This window comes from Limulus polyphemus, unplaced genomic scaffold (assembly GCF_000517525.1).
Source record: "Limulus polyphemus unplaced genomic scaffold, Limulus_polyphemus-2.1.2 Scaffold1519, whole genome shotgun sequence".
Taxonomy (NCBI): domain Eukaryota; kingdom Metazoa; phylum Arthropoda; class Merostomata; order Xiphosura; family Limulidae; genus Limulus; species Limulus polyphemus.
The window spans coordinates 80412-92071 of record NW_013667129.1 but is presented as its reverse complement, the minus strand read 5'-3'; the positions used below and the strand labels follow the sequence as shown (position 1 = coordinate 92071).

Sequence of the window (11660 nt, the reverse complement as noted above, 5' to 3'; positions counted from 1 at the left end):
TTGACCGTCACCTTATAACGCCCCCACGCTGAAAGGGCGAGCATGTTTGGTGTGACAGGGATCTGAATGCAAGGAAAGACAGCTAAGGAAGTGAGCACTTCGTGACAGTTGTCATTTCTATAAGAAGTGTCAAAGAGGATATATTCAATTCAAATCAATTTATTCGACATGGTGAAATAAAATCATGCATGTATATAATATTGACATGAAAAATTATATATAAACCAAACAATAATATATATATATATGTATATGCAAATACGTCCCTCTCTCTTTATGTACATTTTCCTATCATGCTCCTATATTCGAAATATTTCTTTCAATCATTCGACGGAGAAAGTACCGTTTGTTTTCGGGAAATTCCCTTACAGAAAAATTTTTTTTGTCCCTAATACGTTTTTTCTCAGATTGATCATCAGCACATATGAAGACTGGCTGATTGATGTTGATATGGAATGTTAGGAATTGCAAAAAATGAACAATGTTTCTAATTTACTCTTTAAAATAAGCATCTTGATATATATATATATTGTACGATTGACTATTCAGGAGGACAGAATGTGACAGACACATAATCCTTTCCATAATCGCGCAACGTTTCCACGCACAGATTGAGAACAACTGGACCAGTGGTTCCAAACCTGGGGTCCGCGTAGGTAATACCATCTCATTAAACAAGTAAGTTTTTTAATACTGATGTTCTTTTTAATTGCACATGTCTTTTATTTGATAGTGAAAAGTGGGAGAACGAATTAATTATTAGTTAATAAAAACAGTTTGTTGGGTAGGCGGAATCTTTCAAAAACATGGGGTCCGTAGAGGGAAAAATGATAATAAAAGGGGTCCTTGGTGGAGCAAAGGTTGGGAACCACTGAACTAGACTATTACTTACATTTTGGCCTGGCATGGCCTGGTGGTTAGGGGACTCGACTCGTAATTTGTGGGTCGCGTGTTTGATTTCCCGTCACCGAACATAGTCACCCTTTCAGCCGTGAGGTCGTTATAACGTAAATATCAATCCTATTATTCGTTAGTGAAAAGAATATCCCAAGAGTTGGCAGTGGATGTTGTTGACTAACTGCCTTTCTTCTAGTCTATCACTGCTCAATTAGGAACGACTAGCACAGATGCTGAGATAGACCTCGAATAGCTTTGCGTGAAATTTAAAACAAACCAAACAAACAATCCTTGATTACTTTTAATTCGACTAAAGAACATAAATATTTTTTCTTAGTATGTGAGTAATATGTATTTTTCACATTACCGCAAACAGTGATTCAAAAACCACAACAAATACAACTTTAAATTATGAAACTTAGCATGAAGTACTTCCCTACAGAAAATTAGTAGCGATAGTTGAAGGAATGCTTTTCTGTGTATTACGACTGTTGTGCCATTTATTTTTATTTTCCTCAAGTGACTTGCAACCCTCCTCATCATCATTGGTACATAAAGATCATTTTAACTCAAATCACTGTACAATCATCTTATCAAATAATTACCCATTTTTATACGTTTTACACAGTCGTGTTCCAGTATCAAGTCAGAGCGCTAACGTGAATATTAAGGATTACGACATACGGAAAACGAAACGAGAATAGGGAAAACAACAAAAATAAGGGTTTTGTCATGTAGATAAACTAAATGTCTGAGTTCCATGGGAAGGATCGAGACCATCTCAAATTGTTTCAACCCTAGAAATGTTTTTAAACTAGTTTGCGATGTAAGCAGCATTGGTTCTTGCAAACTACACTTTTATCGTTGTGGTTGAATTTTGGCAGTAAATTAGAATCTGCTTCGTTTCTGTATCACTTAATCAGACTTACAGAAACAATTATCGATAATCTGAGTAAAAATCATTGTGCAGTTGCTTATTTATTAGATGTAGAAAAAACCTTTGTCAACATTTGGATGGCCCGGCATGGCCAGGTTGTTAGGGCGCTCGACTCGCAGTCTGATGGTTGCGGGTTCGAATCCCCGTCCCACCAAACATGCTCGCCCTTTCAGCCGTGGGGCGTTATAATGTGATGGTCATTCCCACTAGTTGTTAATAAAAGAGTAGCTCAAGAGTTGGCATTGGGTGGTGATGACTAGCTGCCTTCCCTCTAGTCTTACATTGCTAAATTAAGAACGGCTAGCGCAGATAGCCATTGTCTAGCTTTGCGCGAAATTCAAAACAAACCAAACAAATCAACATTGTGCAAAATCATCTTCGGCTTCAAATGTTCCAGATGAAACCACCATGGGACATTACACATTTGAATGACAGGAACGTTAGAGTAAATGTGGAAGGCACTTACTCAGTCTTTTATTTCTAAGGCCAATGTCTCACATAGAGAAGTAGTTAGCCCTATATTATTCATCATGTACGTAAGCACTGTGCTTCAACTTGATAAAAATAATTGTATTTCCTCACAATTTGTGGACGATGTGGCTACCTGGAACAGTTCCCCTAAAAAAACAATAACATTCACAAATATCCAACTACTTTTAAACTGAAAAGAAAATTGAATGACACATCAAAATAATTGCAAAAGACGTATTTTTTAGTCAAATATCTAAAATGAGTAAAAATTCACAAAATCATACCTTCATGGCACCTTTCTCCAAGTAGCCACCTCAGTCAGATTTCTTGGTTTCACGTATTATTCGAAACTCACCTGGACAGATCATATAAAAAACAAAATTTGGAAAAAAGTAAAGAACATCATAAGTCTTGCTAGTGTGGTATTTTCCAGCTAGTGAATTTCCCTAAAAGTACTTGGTTAGAGTCCACTAACTGCAGGTTCATAAACTATCAAGTCATGGAATATGCGTTATGTATTTCTCTGAAATCCAATAAAGTTCATTACACAGAAAAGAGTGGTACATAAATGCGTAATTCAAATCTTTGTTATACATAAAGTTAACAACAAGATAAAAGGACAAGTGTTTACTGTGGATGTGTCAAACTGACAAGAGAAGAGAAACATTAAATAGTTTCTCTTACCTCTTTATTGTTCTCCCCTTGTAAGTTACAGTAACAACAAAGTTAAAAGTAAACAGAAAAAATCTAAAATAATCCCCAAAGTTAAGTTTAAATCAGAAAAACAATCCAACTGCTTAAACTATAAACTAAACTAAAATTTCCTTGAAAGTTAAAGTCTTCAACACTCCAGTTAAGCTAAAACACGATTTACCCGAGATGGCAAATATTAAGCACAAAAACCAAAATATTACAAAAGCTCTAAAAGGTTAAAAAGTTATTAACGTTACTCTTTATGTCCAAACCTGGTTATATATGCCATTACGTTATCACATCACACAAACTCCACCTTGCAGACGCTACCACCATATTCTGAGATCCGAGCGCAAGGGCATGTTTGCCCCTTAACCATTACTCGAAAAGACAAGTGTCTATTTCACGTGGTCACAAATTATCTTTCCTGTAAGAAAACGTGGCTAATTGCTAATTAGCGTATTGTACTATGGAGAAAGGGAATATGACTATCTGCGTTCAAATTGAACTAAAATACATATCAACTAAAGGTGGAGCTAATGCATGGTACAGTCCTGTACTACCTATCGAAACAAGAGGAACATCTCCAGAATACTCAATAAAAAGTCATGAAACTTTTATCAGACCCAGAATTGAAGTTGCCAACCCAGTTTGGATAAATGTAGTTAAAACAAACGTATTTAATTTATAAACATTCACAATTCACTATACTGTTACGTCTCCGTTTGTTAATTAACTTTCCGTAACTTCGTTCCGACGAAACTTTAGCGACACAAGTCCTTACTTAATAAAACTGGTTTATTCTTTCCGAATATAACTTTACGATACACTTAATTTCAACATTCGCGCTAAAACAAACACTATAACGAACGAACGTTAACTTCAACAATACTCTGTGACTGCAGATCAAATACTCACTACCTACACACACTTTGTTCCCGTCACATTGTGACCATTTATATATACCAGACTATCCTATATCTAGTAATCTCCCGACAATTCACGAAGGTTCGAGAGAAGTCGCGTGACACTAGTCTCGTGACCTCACTGACGCAACAATACTTTGCATTCTGTTGAGTACCCATAACAACTTCAGAGATTTGTTAGACAGTTAAGCAAACATTTCACTGTTGTCAGATAACTTATTCAATAAAATATTTCAAGGAAAACCTAAATAACAATAACTCTTAAAAGAACTAAACAGCTATATCATACATAATGGAATCGGGTTAAGCATAAATCCCCACTGTAAAGGCCATCTAATTCTAGGTAACTAAAATTTGTATATAAAGATGCGTTAAGATTTAACTATCTTGAGATATGTTTATGAAATTGATATTTAAAGCCATAGGTATACGTCTTACACCATAAAAGGAGAAAGAGGTCACTCAATATACTTCACCCTGCAAACCCAACTAACCTGTTTAGACATGAATCTCTATCCAAAACTGATGATGACAAAACCTTGTCGAAACTTTGTACATTTGCTGTTATGTTAAACCTATATTAAAGAAAGTTTTTCTTAATTACCCATTCAAGCCGTCTCCAAGCATTATTAAAACTTTTGTATAGACGTTTTAAATAAAGAGAGTTTTGAACCCCAAGAGCCATCTAAAGTCACAAAAGAAAATCGTGAGCCTGCTCCAGGAAGTGTAACACTTGATGACACGTTAATACTTCTCATATTTTGCCATTCTCGTGTTGTAAAGCTCGATAAAAATGATGTTTGTAATACCACCGCAGCAAGGTATACGCCAATGTTTCCCAATTTGGGCGGTAACGTCTTTAGTGGGCGTTTAAAATTCAGGGGCAGTGAACTTTGAGGGGACGCTGGAGGGGGGATTGACGGAAAAGTTTTGAGGGTTTTAAAGTTATATTTGTTAAAATTAAACCACAATAATTGACTATTATTGCCTTACAATTTTCGTTTTAGTAAACTATTTTAATGGTCTAAAACAGTGGTTCCCAATCTTCCCTCCTCCAAGGACCCCTTTTATTATCATTTCCCCTCCACGGACCCCCCCATGTTTTTGAAAGATTCCGCGTACCCAACAACCTGTTTTTATTAACCAATTAACTCGTTCTCCCACTTTTCACTATCAAATAAAAGACATATGTAACTGAGTGTGCAATTAAAAAGAACATCAGTATTGAAAAACTTACTTGTTTAATGAGATGGTATTACCTACGCGGACCCCAGGTTGGGAACCACTGGTCTAAAACTTTATTAGAAGGGTGCATGCGCTCCCATTGTTTTCGCTGCAGCGGAAAATGTTGGGAAACAATGATATAGGCCTAGAATAACCCAGTTGTGTGTCAGGGCCATATAACGTAGTAGTTCCAAACCTATCCCACTGGAGAAAAAGAAAAATGATAATTAATAGTTTGATCTAACCACTTAATATAATCGAATGCTTATTCAGTAAACAACAGTGTTCCTTCATTTAGTTCCTTTATACTTATCAATACAAATAGTTTTAATAGAATAAAGAACGTAAAATACAAAAATGAACCATTTCTAGTCATATAACACTCTCATGCAATATCTCGAACGCGATTGTTAGCCATTATTACAAACCTCAACTTTACAAAGCAAATTGAAAAAAAAAAAAATCGAACAATTGTGTTATATACTGAGCGCTTGAATTTTAAACAAAATAAATTAAATAATATTTATAGTTGACATAAATAATACTTGTACACGTGTGTCTGTATATATATACCCATGTGTGTATCTTTCCAAGCTAAGCTGTAAGAAACACCTGTTATACTGAGACTGTTAACCAATAACTGTATAGAATCAGTTATTACACCACCTGCTTGAAGGTGAGACGGTTGTCTGCTGCAGGTGGAATTTTACTGCTTGCTGCTGAACTAAGGTACGTAGAGCGTTATTGAAAGATACTTGCACTGGTACTTTTATTTAGGTAGTTCGGTTTCGCTGGCCTTTAAACATAATTCTTCATAAGTTTCTAGAGAGAAAACTACATTATAGTATTGCCTATGGGTAAAAACAAATGCAAAAATATAAGAATTTTGTGCACAGTTTTATTATTAACTCCCGATCAGAGCAATCTACATACTTCGATTAAAGCTGATAAACAACCTGGTAGTGAGTATAAATAATTACATATACTGTGTTTTTTACGTTCTTTCTTTCTTGTTTTTTATATAAAGATTAGACTACATTGTTTCATCATTTGGGTACTGTCACTATTAGAAACATTTTCAGCAGTAAATTCAATAGTAATGTTACCTATCTGCTTGTTTGTTAATTTCCCGTAGAAATTCTTTCCGAGAAACTTCAGCGATACAAGTCCTTTCTTAATTAAAACTAATTTATTCTTTCTCGATACAACTTTGCAATACACAGAATTTCCACAGTCACTTTAACTTAACTACTTTTATAAACGCACGCTATAATTCACAGCGAGTCACACACTTTACTTACTTTGCCTACTGTTCGCTTGACTCAATTATCTCTATCTCCAATCTATCTGCCTTTATATACTAAAAAAAGAGGGCGTCTAGCAAATACTGGGTTATTCGTGAGGTTCCCCGATAAGTCACGATCCTTCTAGAAACTCCAGCGCGCATGCTCCCAGAGTCACGTGACTTCCGATGTCGTAACAGTAATTTACTAGGTTCGACCAGCTCAGGAGATTTATGTTAGAATATTATTGTTTATTGTTTGAAGTTAAGCACAAAGCTACACAGTGGGCCACGGGTATCGAAACCCAGTTTTTAGTGTTGTGCCACTGGGTGACGGATTAGATTAGTCCTAAATCCATATACTAAGCTAACACTGCAAAATAAAGACGTTAAAGAAAGAATAATCAGTGGAGTATACCTTACTTACAGGACACATAAGTACTAGTTATTAACTCGTTGATATACTGTTGTATACTGTATAAAATTTTTGAAAATATAAGTTTCACTATTAATGTAAGAAGAGTACCTTTCAGTCATTGTTATACATCCGAAATTATTAAGTTTTTAATTAAACGTAAAAAACCTTATCTCTGTATGTATATATGTATATGTATATATATATATATATATATGTGTATATATTATTTCGACTTTGTTTCTGCTATTCTTGTAATGACTGTTTGGAAGTAAATGTCTAATATTTTCTTAATAATGATTATCTCTATTGTTGAATGGTGTTATTGTTAGAAATTAAAAACAACCACTGTTTTTACAGATTAAAATCACCAAACAAACAGATGGTGTAATCTTCTCTGCATCCTATTGAAGCTTTAACATGGGTCAGAGCTTGGAAAAACATGGAGAAAAAGATTCCTTTCAGCTGTCACAGCTTAGGAAAAAGAAACTCCTTTGTGAGTTCAACACGTTTTTTGGTAAAGTATATGTTTATATTACTAAAAACTATTGAATAATATATATATGTTATTAGATAAGTAAACATATAGTTTCTCCAAATTGAAATACAAATTATATACAGCACGTTTACACAAACATTATAACTACTTCTATGAAAACTATTTTAATATCTTTATTTCGTAAATAACGCCTAATGGAAAAATTATTCATCGTTACTTCTTGAATGGCTTTATAATATTGTTTAAATTATATATTTCTAATGTTGTTGCTGGTTTGAGTGAGCTACAGTTTGTTGATTATAACGTTAAGTTCAGGAACATTTAAACCTTGTAAGGATGTAATAATGCTTGGAGACGGCTTGAATGGGTAATGAAGTAAAAGCATTATTATGAAGTCTCCAAGCATTATTAGTCTCAAAGTGGGTTCCTCGTCACTTGTGATGTAAAGTCTTGTTTCAAAAATGTGACGTAAAGTTCTAGTATATTCGAAGATATATTAAATAAAAACGTTCCATGAAGCGTTTGTCAGGAGTTTGAGTTACAGCTAGGTAGAAAGTGAGTTGTTTCAAGAGTGAATCTGTGTTAGTTATTGCGCTTGTTGTACAAATATGAAGTGAATTCAGTTAGAGCGGCTAAAACTTAGGTGTAAAAATTCAAAAATATTCGATCTTATAATGACGTTAAAAGAAGAAATAGTTTAAAGTGTTTTCGTTTAAGTGGACTTGACATTGAAGTATTTTCACCTGATAATTTAAAGAACTTGCAACGAAAGAACCACGTCACAACATTTGGTGTCAGCAGTGGGATCATTTGATGAAAGTAAAGTAAAATTAAATAGATTTTTGACTAAACTTCAACTGTTAAAGATGGCGACCTCGAGGTCAAGTAGTGTGATCCAAATGTTACTTGAGATGATTAAAATACTAAGTCAAGACCAAGAAGATAGACAGGAAATTAAAAGAAGACAAGAAAGAATGAAACAGAAAACTAAAGATGAAAGTATTGGAGATACACAATAAGATTACAATAATAACATTGAAGCGGTATGGAAAAGATGTAATAATAAAATTGAGGAAGTACAGAAAGACTGTAATGACAAAATTGATGAAGCCAAAAGTGAAGTAAAGAAAAAAATCAAGGTAGAAAGAGCATAATTGACAGAATAAAACATCTGGATAACAAATTATTAAGTGTAAAGAGTAAACCAGCCAAACCACACTTCTTTCTAGAGTTGCTCAAAAGTTCCAACTGAAACATTTTATACTAACCAGATATATTACAAGAACTTATTCAATCTACACCTATTACTACAACTGCTGTACCACCTGTTACTGAAGGACCTTCCTCAACTGCTCCAGACATGACATGACAAAATCCAGTTCCAGAGTTTATCTGGCCAGTTCAACATTTATCAATTGAGAAATCAACAGACTATGATGGCAAGGAACCATAAGAGTCATACCAGACTCAATTTGAAATCATTTCTAAAATGAATGGGTGGGGTAGTGAATAACAGGCCATCCATCTTGATGCCATCTAAAAGGACCAGCTTTGAAAACATTAAACAACTTTCCAGCTGAAAGTCATAACAACTATCAAGCACGGTTAGCTGCCTTGTCTAACAGGTTCAGAGTGTTGTGCCAGAAAGAAGTATCAAGAGTAAAGCTCTAGAATGGAGTGTGGAGGAAAGAAGAAACCTTAACCAAACTTGCTGAAGAGTTAGAAAGGCTTACCCAGCTATCCTACCCAGATGCTCTTTGTGAGATGATAGACTCATTGACATGTGACCAATTTACAGATGTTATAAGATAAGGATATGAGAATTAGGCTGAAACAGAGTAGATGTACGTTTTTAAAGGACGCTCTGCTGTTAGCAAAGGAACTATAATCCATTAAGATTGCAGATAAGCTGCTAATGGGGCCATCTAGATGTTATGGGCGTATTAGATCCTGTAATATTGAAACACCAACTCTGCCTAAAAATAGACTAGAATATTTGAAAGAATTAATTAAACAGAACAGAGAAAATAGCCCACAAGACAACCAGTGTTTCAAGTGTATCTTGAAGAGACATATTTCCAGGAACTGCAGGAAAAGACCTGTGCGGAATAAGAACCCCTCCCAAGGGATACTAAGAAGAAGTAACTGCTATAATTGTAAGGAAGTGGCCATTCAGGCTGACACTATAAGGAATTAACAGCTGATAATACACCATTATCCCAACTGAGAGAAGAAGCTCATTATTTGAGGAAAATAATACACTAGCCCATGAGCCTATCTATGGAAAATCTTGCAGTACGCTGATTGGCACTTGTTCGAAAGCTACAACTAGTTATTTGATCCAATTTTGTAATGAAAGATGAGAAATTGTCTCCAAATACGAAGAAAAAAGGGGGATTGATGTGAACAGCATGTGGACACAGAATTTCACCAAAAGGGAAGTTGGAAATTACTCTCACCATATAAAGCTTCTTCACACCTCATGATGTGTTGGTAATTGGCATTGAAGAAGAGTGCGTCTTGGAAACTGATTTCAAGGGTAGACATAGATGTGGGGTTAGGCTAGCTTCAGATAGCTTGGCAGTTAGTGATTGGAAAATCCCCACGTACTACATGGCAATTACTACAACAGAGATTGAACTTTCACTGCAAACAGGGACAGTAGTCATTGCACCACAAACCAGTAAAATATGCAGATCATGAGTTATTAGAAATAATTATTCATCTAATGACTGAGGTGTAGTGGAACTAAATACTTTGGTATATTCTTAGGACTTGGTGGTTGGAACACTCATGGATGTGCATGATTTTACACAGAAAAGACTGAAATCCGCTGGAGATAAATCGAAAGGTAATTATATTATGAGTGCTGATGAAATGGGATTCCATAGAGCTGAACTGATATGTTTGAACAGTTCTCATTGTGAGAGAGTAAAAGCACCAAATTCAAGTAGGTCTTCAAAAAATAGATGGTTCAAACCAAAGGTCGTCCACCATTATCATCTTTGGAAGTACATCAGTGAGAGAATGACCAACTGGGTAACTACAGAGAAGAACTTGTTAGCTGAACCTCAACCTGCAGAGGAGCTTGGCATTCCTAATGATACTGCTTCTAGAGGATCATCAAAGTTAAATCATCAGCAGATTCACACGACACTCTCTAGTAGGGAACTTCCCCACTGACAGAATGGCCAGTGACAACAAGAGACAAATTGTCATCTTGTCTTGTCTAGGCTTGGAAGAGAAACCCACCAAAAATACTTGGTGAATTTAGTGTAGTGTTTTATTCTTTCATTATGATAGTTCAATAGACTTCACAATCCAGAAAGAGGCAGTGTTGTAAGCTATACATTTTTAACATTGTTAGCTAGAGAAAGATGCGGGTCGTTGATAATAACGTTAGGTTCGGGAAGTTAATATAGACCTTGATCATCCAGAAATTTCTGAGAGTATGATGTACAGTTCCAGTATATTTGAACATACGTTATATAAGAACGTTCCGTTTTGTTAATTAGGACTTTGAGTTAAAGTTGGATAGAAAGTGAGTTGTTTCAAAAGTGAATCTGTGTTAGCTATCGTGCTAAGTTGCATGAGTTATTTTTTTACGTTGTGTAATATTATAGGAGAGGCTGAAAACTTAGGTGTACAAGTTACAACAGTGTTATAGCTTGTAATAACGTTAAAAAGAATTAAGTGGACTGAACGTATATTTATTTTCACCTGATAACTTGAAAACCACGTCACAACAGTATCGTGTAAACATGTATATATATATTGTTTACATCTATAATACTAGAGATTAAAAAAAAGAAAAATTAGTAAGTGTGTAAAGCTTTATTTTTGCTACATATTCAAATTCAAGACATGTTTACAAAAGTAGAATGAGAATATATATAACAGAGATTTTTTTGCAGGATGTTCTTTTTCTCACGCAGTGAAATCACAGAACGTTGTAATTTACAGTTATGTCTTGTCCTGAAATATATTTTTGAATACTGAAGGTCTTTGAATAACTTTAAATTTAGGTCATCATGGCAGAAAACACTGTTAACAGCGAGGATACCAAATTCAGGGGCGGATTGGCCTATCGGGATATCGGGACTTGTCCCGGTGGGCCGATAGTCCAACTCAATTTTGGGCCGATCTACATAAAAGTATTGCTCAATGCTAAAAATAAAAAAAAATTGACAAGTCAAGGAAACGTGATTTCGTTAATTACATAGTTCAGTTATATAACTCATGAGAGGTAAAAGCGTGAAATACGTGAAAAACCGATTAAGAAAATCGTTGTCTCAAGACAACTTTTAGGCATTACT

General features: G+C 34.9%; 1 protein-coding gene across 1 annotated transcript in view; it reads left to right on the top strand.

The window, feature by feature from the left end:
• Window positions 1-5981: 5981 nt before the first annotated feature.
• Window positions 5982-11660, top strand: part of LOC106463927 (calexcitin-1-like) — a 22015-nt gene continuing 16336 nt past the window's right edge. Inside the window, exons 1-2 of the mRNA XM_022391570.1 lie at window positions 5982-6110; window positions 7206-7362. Coding sequence (XP_022247278.1) covers window positions 7266-7362 — 97 coding nt within the window. The 5' untranslated portion in view covers window positions 5982-6110; window positions 7206-7265. The remainder of the gene's footprint in view (window positions 6111-7205; window positions 7363-11660) is intronic.